At 37.7% G+C, this 14,282-nt stretch overlaps 1 protein-coding gene across 1 annotated transcript in view; it reads left to right on the forward strand.

Annotated features, from left to right (window-relative positions):
• Positions 1–14,282, forward strand: part of LOC136360383 (probable acyl-CoA dehydrogenase 6) — an 80,060-nt gene that overhangs the window by 38,715 nt on the left and 27,063 nt on the right. The window contains exon 3 of the mRNA XM_066317594.1: positions 11,668–11,797. Coding sequence (XP_066173691.1) covers positions 11,668–11,797 — 130 coding nt within the window. The remainder of the gene's footprint in view (positions 1–11,667; positions 11,798–14,282) is intronic.

Raw genomic sequence — 14,282 nt, forward strand, 5'->3', positions numbered from 1 at the left:
AAGCTTTTTCCTGCATGAAAGGGCTACTTTTCCCTCCCCCGCTGAATCGTGAAAAACCGATAAGATTACGGACAAAGACTCTCTAGCTGGTTACAATTAGAAAGTGGTGTGTGACGGGGGTGGCACAGGAGTCACCTCCCAGAGTCGTGCCCATGAATCACAAGGCTCTTTGCCCTCTATTTCTTTCCCAGAGTCTTACACGCTATATGGATGCATAACCCCAGCACCTCCCACTCCTGCTTCCTGTTCAAATGAGGCTATTAGTCCTTCACACGTGCCCAGTTCTTCTCTTGAATTGGGTCCGTGGTCTCGAATTGGGTCAGTGGTCTTGAAGGATGAAGTCAGGAAAGTCTTCATCACAATGACCTTTCTACCTTCGTACTGCTGGCAGGCCTTCATGACCTTTTGGCATGTACCAGTTCCTCCTGCTTTGTGATTGATCAGCCCTGAGTCCAGGTGCTGGTCATGGTTTCACTGGTTTCAATTTGTTATTATGATGGTCCATCTATTTCATTTCCTTCTATAAACAAAACTGAAACAAGCACATAATAGCAAGCAATACATCATTTAGCTCGAAGTCAAGCATCTAATAATCATTAACTTATCTTTTGTTTTTCTAACTTGCATCCTAATCAGTATAAATTGCTTCTAACCCCTGGCTAAAGTCTTAACCCTTTAAAATCATGATTCACCATCATCCCTATTTTTTGTCTACATGTAGATGTGTGGGAGAGATAGGGGAAGCATGATGACTCTGGAAAGTCTGTGTCCTTGGGAGGTGGAAGGTGGAGAAGACTCCAGCCTCCGTGGTTGGTGGGTTTTTCGTGGTTTTTTTGTTTTGTGTTTTTATTGTTGCTTTTGTTGCTGTTTTGGGGGGTTGTTTCTTTTGGGATTTTGTTTCGTTTTGTTTGGTTTTTTTTAAATTTGAAAGGAAGGTGTATTATTGGCTAGATTCTTGAGCCATGAAGATAATAATTCAAGTATTTGGCAATACTTGTAAGATTATTTTTTAAATATTTCCTGAAATAATTTCTGAATTTCTCTGAAAAAGATGGAGGGTTTTTCCCTCAATAAAAATTATTTTGCTTCTTTTATTTTAAAATATAAATGTTTTAAATTCAGTTTCAGGGACATCCCACAACAATACATGTGTGGATTTACTATAATTTGCCTTTCAAAATTTCTTGGAGAATGCAATGAAATTTAATTCCTTTACAAATTTACTATGTGACCACATATTCAACATGTTATTGCCCTGAAAAAGACATTTATTGCTATGCAACTCTAGAGTGATATCTTGAGAACAAGAATTTGAAATAAAATTTGTTGTATAGCTGCTTATGAAAAAGTAAATTACTGAGATGAGTAGTGAACCCTTCTTGGGTTCCTGAATGGTCTGTAAACAGCAGATAATATTCACAACTGGGAGAGGTCTGACTTTAGTCTTAAGTGTTAAATTGCAAGAGATGCAAATGCATCCTTACTGTAGACTTTAATTTGCTATGGCTGAATCTATTTTCTGCTTCTGTTGTAAAAAATTAAAGCTGAACTGTATAGTAAAAAGGTACTTATACTATTGGGTGCATGAATTCTTAGGATCATTAATTATAATTCAGGTAGGTTTGGGAATCAAGGAAGGTGACAGGGATATTCTGTGGAGGAGGTTTTGTTATTTTTCTGAACTTGTCTCAGACTTCTACAGATAACTTTAGCCATGTCTTTGTACCCTTTTGCCCTAGGATATTCTTTAGGTATGTTATGGATCTCATTAGGCAGTTTGATGTGGTTTTGATTGCAAACCACATAATTTGATAATTTGATCTGGTCTGAAGCAGGGTGCTGTTATTCCCCCTTGGAACAACCTGCTTTTCATCGGTTTGTGAGCTGATTTGTTACTGATTTGAGAAACAAATCTGTAAGAAGAAAAAGATAATTTTGATCAATAATAATTTCTTGGAAGAGACAACACTGGGTGATGAAATGCTTATAGAAATAATATAATCTTCTGAGTATAATGTTCTTTTGAAGAAAATAATCTTGAATGGGGAATTCTTTTTGTGGTATGCTCGCACTATACTGAAAATCCTTTTGGTTTTTGCCAGTAGCACATACAAGGCACACACTCCAATGTCAGCATGAATTAAAATAGCAGTGTAGCATATTTCACACTAGAGACTGCAGTTCCGAGTAGAATCCTGTTGTGTCAGCTCTTCTACAAACAGGGAGGAATAATCTGTTTCATTATTGGGTCTGGCTGACAAATCTTAAGGACAAGGATGCACAGAATCATAGGCAAAAATGAGAACTGAGCCAGATATTTTCAGCTCTAGAATATAGTTTAAAATGTTTATCCACACTCCTTAAACCAAATAAAAGTTTTCAATGAATTTTTCTCCATTAAAATGATCAAGAATCGAGAAAGCATGGAAATGTATCAGTTTTACTGAAATATTGACTTTGTTGGAGAAAATTATGGGAAAGGCATTGTTCTGACATTGCAAAAATGCTTTCATTTTTACCCCAAAAGTGTTTTTTATTGTGATCTTTCCTTTGTGTGTCTTTAAAAAAAACCAAAGTCACTTGACAGAAGCATACAATTTAATGTTATAAAAGTACTGATATTTTTTTATTTTTATTTCAATTTTGGTTTGAGATCAAACCCATTGCCTTTCCTGGAAAACTGCAAATTTGGGTTTTGTCTCAAAGAGCTCGCCACAATCCACTGCTCAGATCTAGAAGTACTCTTTTGTTGTTTTGCTTTTGCTAACAGAAAGCAATTTCAAAACCAGTCAGGTTTCTCAACAATCACAAATACAGAAGATGGCCTCCTTTGTTTTGTGCTGTGCTTGGGAACTGAAACCTCTGGAGATCTCCAGCAGCACAATGGGCTGTCCCACACGGAGGGTGGCTGGGAGCTGCCAGACAAGGAGCTGTGGAGCTGGTGGTCCCAGCCCTGATCGCCTTGAAGGCTGGATCTGTGTGTAGATGCAGATGTTGCCAGCTGAAGAGAGTTTATAAACAAGGAAATTACCTAATGACAGAGGGGTGTGCTTCCATCTGCAGCATTACTTGATAGATGTCTATTTAATATCTGCTGTCTGTGGCTGTGCTGGGTCTGTGTTGACCTGCAATGTGACAGTCATTCTAGGATGGCATGTTACATTTTTATCAGTATCTGAGCCAATATCTCAAGGGCTTAAGAAGTCAACCACTGGAAATTCATTTAATCCTTTAGGTCTATGCTGATCAGAAATTCCTATAGAAACTTCCTACAGTGCATTTCTGTTCCAAGTTTGGTGCTGCTGAACTAAAACCCTGTGGCTGGCAAGGCTAGCTCAGAACATGTCCGAAGTTTAGTTCATTATACACTGCACACATGCTGAAATTCTCTTTTTTTTTAAAAAGTTATGTTAAATTAACATTTTCCAAGTTTCTCCCCCCATGCCCAAAATTTTAATTCTCAATTTATAATTCCATTTGTAGATTGGAATTTTTGGAAAGTGCAATCTAGTAAGATTTATGTCTTTGGATGTGAGTTTTGAGTTAGTGTCTTAAGTTTTCATGTCAGACAAATGTGAATTTGCAACAAGCTATTTATTAGCTTGGACTGGAATAAAAAATCTTGTAGGGAAGAAAATTAAACATAGCTTTCAGCTGATAAATATTTAGCCTTTGTATTAAATCTTAGCATAGAAGTTTTAATAAGCAGCAAATGTAATAAATCTATAATACTTAAACCACTTAGCATTGCTTCTCAGTTTATTTATTTGAAACTCAGAAGAAACAGAACGATGTTTTGAATATTGACTGTATATCCTGATACCTTAAGGAAATGAAAGTAACTGGATGCCTTAAAGCAATGGAAGCAGTAAGTCTGCTTTTTGCTTGTAGAGTACTACGAAACTGAGTACAGTGACTCCTTTTCATCCAGCCTTTAAAAATTCCTTACAAATGTACCTACCTGTATTCAGTCCTGTTACTCATCTCTTCTCTCTGTTGTGCTTAAACTGGGGTATGTTCTTTGGGATATCTCTGTTGGTAACATTGTTAAGTCAATTTCCATTTTCTTTCCCTGTTGACCTATGGATGGTTGAATGCACATTACTATATATTCCTTATAATATCTATTTGTGCATTCACACTTAAGATCCTACTGGAAGAAACTTTGCTGTGATGCAGAGTGACGTAAACTTTTTGTAGGAGTTTGTGGCAGTTCATGTGAGAGGACAAGTCCTGAACAGAAGAACCAACAGTACATAAAGATGATGTGCCTACTTCACCATTGTACAGGGGTGGAACGGAACTAATTATTACCTGTTCAACACAAACGAATATGTTAAAGATAGCCGAGCAGCTGTTCAGACACTTTCTTGAGAGAGAGAGCACATTTTACATGGGGTTGACAGATGCTGATGAGGGATTTTGGTGCCTCTGAGGGCTGACTTATACAGTTGTGTCAGGAGGACTGCAGGGGACACACACGGTGTTAAGGGATTTGAGGCAGTGGTGGCCTGACCATCAGAAGGGTGGCCACCTTTAAGCTGGAGAGAAGCAGCATTCGCTGCTGCATGTGTCTGACTCAGAGAATTCACTTGAGCATCCACAAGCAGAGCTTAGAGCAGGTGACTGTGCAGGAGCTGGCAGCAGTGGTGTGTTTGATGTACATAGGGAGGTTGGCAGTTGTTGCTGGTGGACTGATCTCAAGCAACAGGCAGGTTGCAAAGGTGATATCCTTGAAATACATTCTGTGATTTGTTTATGAGCTTGCCCAAAACGAAGCCCACTGAGAAGTAACATGGCTTTTCCACTGAAGCTCAGGAAGGATGATATTCAGCCTTTATATTTCTTGACTTCATTTTTCTATGTGTTTGGTGTCTATTTAATTTTCTTTATGCTGTGGCATTTAGTTTGACTGACATTTTCAAATGTACAGTAATTGAGATCAGTGCTCTTTAACCTTGAAGAAAAAGCTGTAAGGTGGTCTAACTATTTCGATTACATTCCAATTTCTTTGGAACAGATGTTGGATCACAGCTGGGGGGGGGGGGGGGGGGGAATAAGCTCCATTTAAAATTCCAGGCAAAAGACAACTGAGGAGTCTGTGACCAGGGATTACCTAAAGTTTTTCTCTGATTTGGAGCTGATGCAGTATCTGGTGCTTTGGACTCTGTGCACTTTGGATCTTCTTTTTCCTCTTTTCTTCTTTTTCCTCTTCCTTCTTTCATTTTTACTGCACCTTTTACATTGCTAATGTTTCTTATGTTGCCATGTGGACATTTTATTCTCTTTTGCTGGGCAGCTTAGCTTTTCCTTCCCCATAACATTGTTTGTACACAATTTTGGGGCTTTGTGTGATATTGTTGTTAGAGCTCTGATAACTTTCTGAGTTTGAAGTTTTATGCAGATGTGATTACTAAGTCAGTGTCACTGGGTGATTCTGCATAGCCACTTAGAAAATGAAGAAAACTTACAAAATTTTGAGGCATATTTTCAAAATCAGAGGGTAGCAAGTGTAGGTGTTGGCAACTTGGTGATTTAGAATATACTAAAAGTGTCCTAGATATGTTTTAAAGTGTCCTATACAGCCTTGAACCCTTTTTAAAGTGTCCCTGCTGTCCCTAGCTGGGGCCAGGCCTGTGTGGTGCATTTATCTGCTCAGTGGCAGGCACTGCCAAGTTCCTCCAAGTGGTGTTTTGTGGTGGTGTTATAGGAGAGTTTTTATCCTTATGCTGATCGAGAAGTTTCTCCTTTTTATTTTGCAGTGTAGGTCTGTCTTAATCTAAAACACTCCTAGACAGACCCCATCACCTCTGAGTAAACTTAGTTTCTGTGGCGGCAACTGTGATGACTTCTGTAGCAAGAAGGAACAGAATACAGAATACAGTGCAGAATAGTACAGAATACACAAGGACTTTTGCAGGAACACACATTTTGCGTTGTTAATTGCTCTTGGGATTGTACTTGTGCTGCTAACCATGAGTGTTTGAAAAGTAACGAGCAACCAATCCATATTTTTCCTTTTCTGAGGGCTACTGGCTCATGAGTGATACTAAAAGTTTGGTTAGCAGAGTATTTCCTTAGCTGTCTTGAAATTTTTGGATGAAGTATTATCTGTCAGAGAGCAAGTACTGAAGGTGATTGACATCTTCCTAGGATCAACCAAACAAAATCGTGAAGCACTATAATTTTTCCTGGTTTGGGACAAAATTTCATTCAAACTGAGGGAGTTTGGTGTCTCTGACTAAGGTAATATGTTAAAAGGAACTTTTTATCTGTTACAAGGGTTTATTTGTGTCTGGAGGTTTTTTTCTCTGTTGGGTTTTTTTTGTTTGTTGTTTTGTTTTGATTTTTTTGTGAATTGATCTGGGAGAGGAAAAATAGCCCAAAAATACATATGTCATAATCTCAACAAGACTAAAGTGGACTCACAGTGTTTCTGTTATGCTTAACAAGTATTTTTTTCTCTACACCCAGCCAGAAGCAAATAACCAAGAAGGCAGGAGGTGTTTTCTGAACTGCATCAGTCTCAGCTTTTCCGAATGAGTTTATGGGAAATTGAGCAAGACAGAGAGTACACCCTTGGTAATTCTTTAAATTCCTTCAATATAAAGCAAAGGAAAGGAATTATGATATGAATTTCTGCACTGTCCTACTTGATGACATTTGCAGTTATGTAGCTTCAAGGCTCTTTGTACTTCTCTGGAGTTGAAATTCTTGAACCATATTTATGACAGGTGAATAAGGTTTGAACACTTAAATTTTGCTACCGTTGATTTAAAATTATAGGCTGTAATGAAAATTGGCAATTACCTTTGTCATCTTAGTGTCAAATGTAGGAGTCTCTCAGACCTATCTTCAAACTGGGATTTGATTCATACTTTATTTCTCTTTCTAGTCTCTAGAAATGAGAGCACATACTTGTGGTTTTTTCTTGCACTAAGGTAGATGCCAACAGTAGAAATAATACTAAGTGATTTTCTTCGGTGTAGATACACTTCATTGAAACTTTGGAAACTATGTAATCAAACAAGATAAAATATATAAGCATTTAAAATGGAGTTCTGGATACAGAACTGCATTGTGTTATCACTATTCCTTTATCTAGGCTCACTTACATTCTTAAAAAACTCTAACAATCACCTGTTTCACCTTGCTTCAATTCACTTACAGACCCTTTTCACCACAGATAGTCACTACCACTAACATGGGAGTTAACTAGATGAGGTTCAGAAGCAAATTCCAAATAGAGACACTTGTAAACTCTTACAAATTTTTGACTAGAGACTTCAAGCCTGTTTCATCATGGAACAGTCATATTTGAACAGAGATCTTGAACAAGTGGCAAGAAATGCTCTGGCCTTCACAAAAGTGAAATGATTGTATGAAAGATTTCAGCTTCTCATTTGCCTTTATGAATCCTTTTTCAGAGACTTTCTCTGCCTTTGTTTTTCCAGCTGATCTTCTCAGCAGTGTTCTGTGTTTGTTGCAACTGGAGATCATGTCTTGCTCTTTTATTTGTAATTTTGGGTATCATCTGTGCTGTCTGCCCTGTATTCATATATAAAACTCCTGATACTCTAAATTGTCAGATTTAGTAGAATGTACACTTGCAGCTTTTAAAAACAATGTTTTTTAAGATTCACTGTGTTGTTCTGGATCCCTAATCCCCTGCCAGGGTCTATAAATATGACATGTAAAATTTGCAGGTCCATATAAAGTAAGGAGGTTTTGTGGGTTGGGAGTGTTAAAATTATGTGGTGGTGGTTAGGAGAAAAGCAGCCAATTTAAAGGAATAGGCTGATATACTGACCATAGTGTGGCAAGTTCACCCTGGCCTGCCACTATCTCAGTCCCCCTCTTTAACAGAACAGGGGAGAAAATACAATGCCAAGGCCTGGCTGTTGAGAAAATGAGGGAGACTGGTCACCAGTTACCATCATGGTAAAAAAAAAGACTTGGCTGACGGAAAATGATTTTAATCCTTCCTGCCAATTAAAGCAGATTTGTGTAGTGAGAAGCAAAGCCAAATTAAAACAAGATGTTCTACCATCCCTTCTTCCCAAGTTCAGCTTCAGTTCTTCATTCCTGACCCATCTCCACCCCAAGTGGCACAGCAGAATGGGGATGAGAGGTTCTAGGCAGTCCATAGCACATCCTCTCTGCTATTCCTTCCTCCTCACATTTTCTCCTTCCTGCAGCTTGGGTCCTGCCCATGGGCTGCAGTGCAGAATCATTATTTATTCATATCAATAATGAATCTTGTGCTCTCTGCTTTGGGCCTTATATTTTAATTGCTTTGTAAAAGAACCTGAAATCCAACAATGGATAAGATATTGTATTAGGCCATTTAACAGCTCGAAGTTTTGCTATTATCATCAAAACTGTAACAATTTGAATATAGCTGAGTTGCTTCTTTCTCTTTTCAATTATACAAGCAACAGTGCATTAGACTTTCTGCCGAGTTTAATCTACTTTGTGCTTTGTTCTTTTAATTTTCTTACAAATTAAAAATGGTAATGTAGCCAAACAATTCTCTAAAGTTCCCTCATCTCATTTTAAAGTAAAATGAAATATTTACCCTGGAAATGCTTTACTTGAGAATATTTAAATATAGTTTGTTATTCTTGATATGGAATTTTTTGGTGTGGGTTTTTAGCTGTTTATTTTTTGAGTTTTTCTGTGTGTGTGTTTGGTTGGTTTTATGTTTTATAAAGCAATCAAATCTAGAACTGATTTGCTTTTATTATGGTTTTTTTGTTATGATTTTTTTTCACCAAAATTTTCACTTCTCTGTCAGGCATGGTGTTTGCTCTTCTGAATTAAAATTTAATTGATCTATTAGCATTACATCATAGTACAGATACTTCCAGGAAGTGGTGTTTGTTGATAAGACTGGCGAATACAAACCTACTACCATCAATAAATTGCCTTTTTTGCAAATAAGTTATTCCACAAAGCCTAAGTTCTGTTAATTCCATAAAACTTTTGCCATCATTACAGAAGCAGATGGAAATAAGAATGGGTTGGTGATTTTGTCTCAGATTAAGAGCTGAGTCCCATGACATGCATGGGAATGTGCTCGGACCAGCTCCAAAATCACTGGCTGGAGTGCTGGGAGTGGGTTCCACTAGGAACTGAGGAAAAAAGGAAATTTCTTTGGTGCTTTTAGCCAGCACTGCCTCCTAATGCTGTGTGTGAGACCATTGGCAGCCTGGCTGGGTGGGGAAGGCCAGTTCTCCAAAGAGATTGGACACATCTGTGCTCAGCCATGGCCTGAGTTACCTGAATACCAGGGATGTAACAGCACAGACTGCACTGGCAAATCAGCCTCCACCCTGATCAAGTATTTGGGGCTCAAAAAGACATTCCCTATCATTTCCATCAAATCACATTTCTCCATGAAACTTTAGCTTCTGGGCTCTTGGAGCAGAACTGATGAAAGCTTAGGTGTGGTCTGATTAATGGTTTTACCATTTGCTTCTGCCCTTCCTGCCTGCATCTGTGATTGTATCTTGTTGTGGTTGTTATCTATCCCCAGATTATAAAATCTTGAGATTTTACCATCTCTTTGCCTGGCAGGGCTTCCCTCTCCACCTCCAGCTCCCAAAGCTTCATTCTGCTCCTTTTCTCCCTTTGGTCAGAAATTCTTTCATTGTTATCCCTCTAAAAGTTGGCCTTTTGCAGTATTTTATTTTGAAAGTGTACTGCTTAGTAATTTATCTCAAATGAGAGGAAGAAGAGTCTGTTATGTGGTAATATACAGTGGATTGTGGTATGGACAATGAATGTCTCTAAGCTGTATACTTGGATAAACCAGCCCTTCTTTGGGTCAGTTTTGTGCATAACATTCCTCCTGGGAAGTTACTTGGGATAAATCAAGAAACTAAGGTTTTGATCTGTGAATTTAAGTGAAAGATGGGAATATAAATGCCTGGTAGACAAAACTAAAGATAAAATCAGTAATAACAGTAGTTTGGCAATAAAAGTATTGACTAATTTAAAATAAAAAAATCTAATGAAAAGGATTTGTGAGGTGCTGAAACTGAGGTTAATTCTGCTATAAATACATACCAAATTAACAAAATCTCTCTCATTCCAGATATCTTTAAATAGTCTTGCTTTTACCTGCATACCTCCTTACTGCTCCTCAGAGCATTTATTTATTGATGAGGGCTGTGTAAAGGCAAGAAAATTAGATAATCTGTTCTATTAAACACATTTCCATGTTGCTATTGTTTCATTGTACTGCTCAAGCTCCCAGTAGAAACTTTAATTTTGTGTATATTTTTAAGAAACATTCTTTTCAAGCAAAAATTTGGAAAAGTAACCGGTTTTTGATTCTGATTGCCTAGGCTATTCAGTATGACCTAAGGAGAAATGTTTTTTGGAAACTAAACTTTATGCTTAGTGTTTCCTATTGTATTTTCCTTTCAGCTGAGAAAGGATGCACAAAGATAGTTTATGTGGGTTTAGGAAACAGATGATAGCATGCAAAGCCCCATGTTTATCTGCACTGTGGTGTTTTGACCTTTATTTAATGGTGTTTTTTGAAAACTTCAGAACAGGTCAGTGGAGGGGTGTTCTCAGTGTTTGAGGTCAGCAAGTGAAAATAGAAGAGGGTCATCTGCCCCTTATTGTGTGTGTGAGGGGTTAGGGTTTCTATCTATTTATTTGAAATTTTCTTAGCTGGTCTTCAAAGGAGCTTAAAAAAAAGAAAAAAGAGGCAACATTATCTAATCGAAGCTGCTCAGTCAACTAATGACGTCAAGTAGTACCCTTAACCTTCACTTTCTCACCATATTTCCTTTGGACTGAAAGCCATTTAATACAGCTAAAAATTACCTCATCCATCATAGCAATGTAGCCTTTTTCTGTGCCTCGTTGTGTAGTGGGTTTATCAGCACTGGGCATGGGAATGAGGTGAAGAATAATTTCTTCTTTAATTGAATTTGCAGATTGGACTGTGTGCGGGGAGAGGGGGAGCAATGGGCTGTGCTGGCACCAGGACAGAACCCCAGGTTGTCATCTCCCTGTGAACAAAAAATGCTTAAATCACTGCATGGACCAGGTGCCAGGGTATGGAATAAATGTGTTCAGTATTGTAGTTGTGTCTAACATGAATTTTGAGCTAATACAGTAATTTAGAATAGCAACATGACCTGCATGTGGTCACGCTCCGTGCTGACTTGACTGCTGTGTCTGAGAAAGGTGACCACATTGTGTGATGAGAGTGGGTGTCAGGTGTTATCTTGGGGAAATAAAAGCACTTATTACCTTGTGGTGTGATTTGTTCATTATGATCATGTTGTTGAAAAGAATAATTTTGCCTTCTGGTATCATTTTCAACAGCATGTCACTTCTTCCTGCTGTTTCCAGTAAAAGTAATGAGGCTACTTGGAATAGTCAGAGGTGACCTGATGTGCACACAAAATAATTAGGGCAGATGTCATTCTCAATTCAATTCTCAATTAAATTCTCAATATTGTAGAAAATAATGTGGTATTGCTTTTGTGAAAGAGAAGCGGGTAATTGTCAAATACTTAAAAATTAGTGGTTAAACTGCAGTTGGCAAGTCCTTGCAGTAGCAACATCTTTTTGTTGCTGTTGTTTTTCTTGTTGCATATGTCAGTGTAGAATATGAGAATCACAGATTTTTTTTTTCCTCAGAATATGGCGGCATGGGTTTGGACTTCTCCTATAACATTGCAGTGGCAGAAGAGCTGGGAAATATCCGTTGTGGAGGTGTCACTATGGCTATTGGAGTGCAAGCTGGCATGGCTACCCCTGCTCTTACAAGGTAATTTTCAGAAAGTTTAGTTTAGCCTAAAATGCAATTGTCTTGAGTAGAAAAAACCAATACTGTGTAGATTCTCTGTCTAGTTGCTATACAGTAATGCCTGAGAAAAGAATGTACTCTCTACTTCTCTTAGTTTGCTTTAAGGGGAGAAATTTTTTTTATTTTTTTTTTATTTTTTTTTTTTTTTTTTTTTTAGTGCTAGAGTTATATTAATTATATGTTAAAACATAAACCTTGTTGAGTAGTAGATAATATGTTTGCAAACACAGAATTTGGGTGCCACAACCAATTAAAAAAATCTTATTCCAGAATCCAATTTGTTTATGTTTATCTTTTTTCTTATATCCCAGTGCAGTAATACTAAGAATGCATTTAGTTGTAATGTTTAGGATCACTCTAATTCTGCTTTATAATTTACTTCCTCTTCTTCCAGCTTTACAAGGTGTTAGTCCTAAACTTGTAACACATATATCATGCTTCCAAAATATGCCCATTCTAGACAATCAACCATTTTTCTTTTTCTCATCAGCTATGTCAGTGTTCCTATTTCAGTCACTTATTATCATTCAGGCTCCTGCATTTTCTTCATCTGATTTGTTGGGGTTTTTTTCTCCCTCAATAAAAGTGACAGAAGTTAACCAACTTCTTCCTATAGTAGTTTTGCAGACATTCTGGGTCATAACAGCAGTTCCTAAAACTAGAGTGGGGCAACTGGCTGATCCAGCAGTTTGCCCCGGGAATATGGACACACCTAAAATTCTGGAAGATGAGTCTGGGAATTAAATTCTAATAATTACGTTGAAACTGGAAATTTCTCTGCACAAAGCAGACGTACAAGAAGGGAAGTTTTACTCAGAAGGACATTTTAGGGAATTTTTGGTAGTTGTCAGTTTTTTACCAGTCTAAATGAAAATGCTCTGTTCTGCTGTGGTAAAACAGTGAAGTTATACATATTTGTGCTAGTGAAATCCTACAGTGGAAGTTCTTGAAAAATAAGAGTGAAATTGTTGTTAACTCGATGAAATTTTTAATTGAATTTGTATCTGCATTACTGATTTTTTCCTCCACTGCTGAGCCAATTCCACTGGCTATTTATACAATACGGTGTCCCACACACATGCAGGAGTGAAACTTGGTAATGAAAAGAGAAAGTTGGTTGCTATAGGAAATTTTGCCTGTGTGCATCTTTACCACACGCTGTGTAGTGGGAAGGCCAAGGGCTTGTCCTGTGTCCTGAATTCAAATGCACCCATGTCCTGGATGGTTTCTTTCAAAGTATATGTGTACTGTGGGGATTCTGAACATGCTCGTAGAGATAAGTCACATTTTGCATCTTGACTGTGCATTGTTGCACAAATCAAACAATAAAGTGGGAATCAACCATCAACCCTAAAAAGCCTCTGTAGCTGTTTCATAACTTTAGGCTTTGTTCAGCATTCATCCAGCATATACTGAGTGTACCTACAAACTAACTCCACGAATGTGATTCCTGTAATTACCAGAATCTCCTAAGTGAAGCAGTAGGACTTTCTAAATTTAAGAACTAAATGAAAAATTCTTTGTCAGCAGTGATCTGACCTTTGATGGTATGGAACCTAACTTTCTGTCGTGTCTTTCAAATGCATTCAGATATAATTCTTCCCTTGCTTGCTTACAAATAGAGTGGAGAAAGCAGCTCCAAGCTGAGGCAGTGAATGATATGAATTTCCCAGAACTTACAGACAAACCTGCGGGGTGTCACATCTGCAGTGATACCAGATCAGTTTAGAGCTGCTCATCTCGGCAGTTGGTAGCGAACTTTACTTTTTTTTTTTTTTTTTTTTTTTTTTTTTTTTCTGTTTATAGGCAAATAGTAAGGATAATGATGATTATTTAGTGGGAAGAGAGTGCTTTTCTGTGTCCTCACTGATTTTTTTCCTCCACCCTTGTTAACAGCATAGCTGGGAATTAATATTAAAAAAAGTTAGCTTTACTATCTGATTTATTTTTTGCTGTATAGGAGAGAAGCTGCAGCTGACAATTAGAACATATAAACAGAACTGTGTGGATCACAGAAGTGTTACAGCTGTGTTTTGCCGTGGTTTTACTTTTCTTTTACCCTGTAATTACAAGATTGTATTCCACTGGAATTTTTGTCTTTGTTTTCATGACATTTCATCAATGTTAGTAATAAAGTATGGAGCAAGAGAGGATGAACCACTTTCATGCAAGTCAGCATGTCAGAATCTCACACTTGGGATTTTGTGTTACACAGGATCAAGAAGATTCATTGACTGTAGACTTGTGTGGGTGTATGGATACTAAATGCATAGAAATATATTTTTTAGTGATGCCAAGGCTGCACAGTTAATCCCATGGGAAAATACTCTCTGGACCATGGCCCCAACCAGAAAGCAGACATGGTCGACTCTGTCTCAAGCCAGAGCATGACCTTGAAAATAGAGTTTTCTAATTCTGCAGGTGATAAACCAGGAAGAAGTGAGTG

Source organism: Sylvia atricapilla, chromosome 1 (genome assembly GCF_009819655.1).
Source record: "Sylvia atricapilla isolate bSylAtr1 chromosome 1, bSylAtr1.pri, whole genome shotgun sequence".
Classification (NCBI taxonomy): domain Eukaryota; kingdom Metazoa; phylum Chordata; class Aves; order Passeriformes; family Sylviidae; genus Sylvia; species Sylvia atricapilla.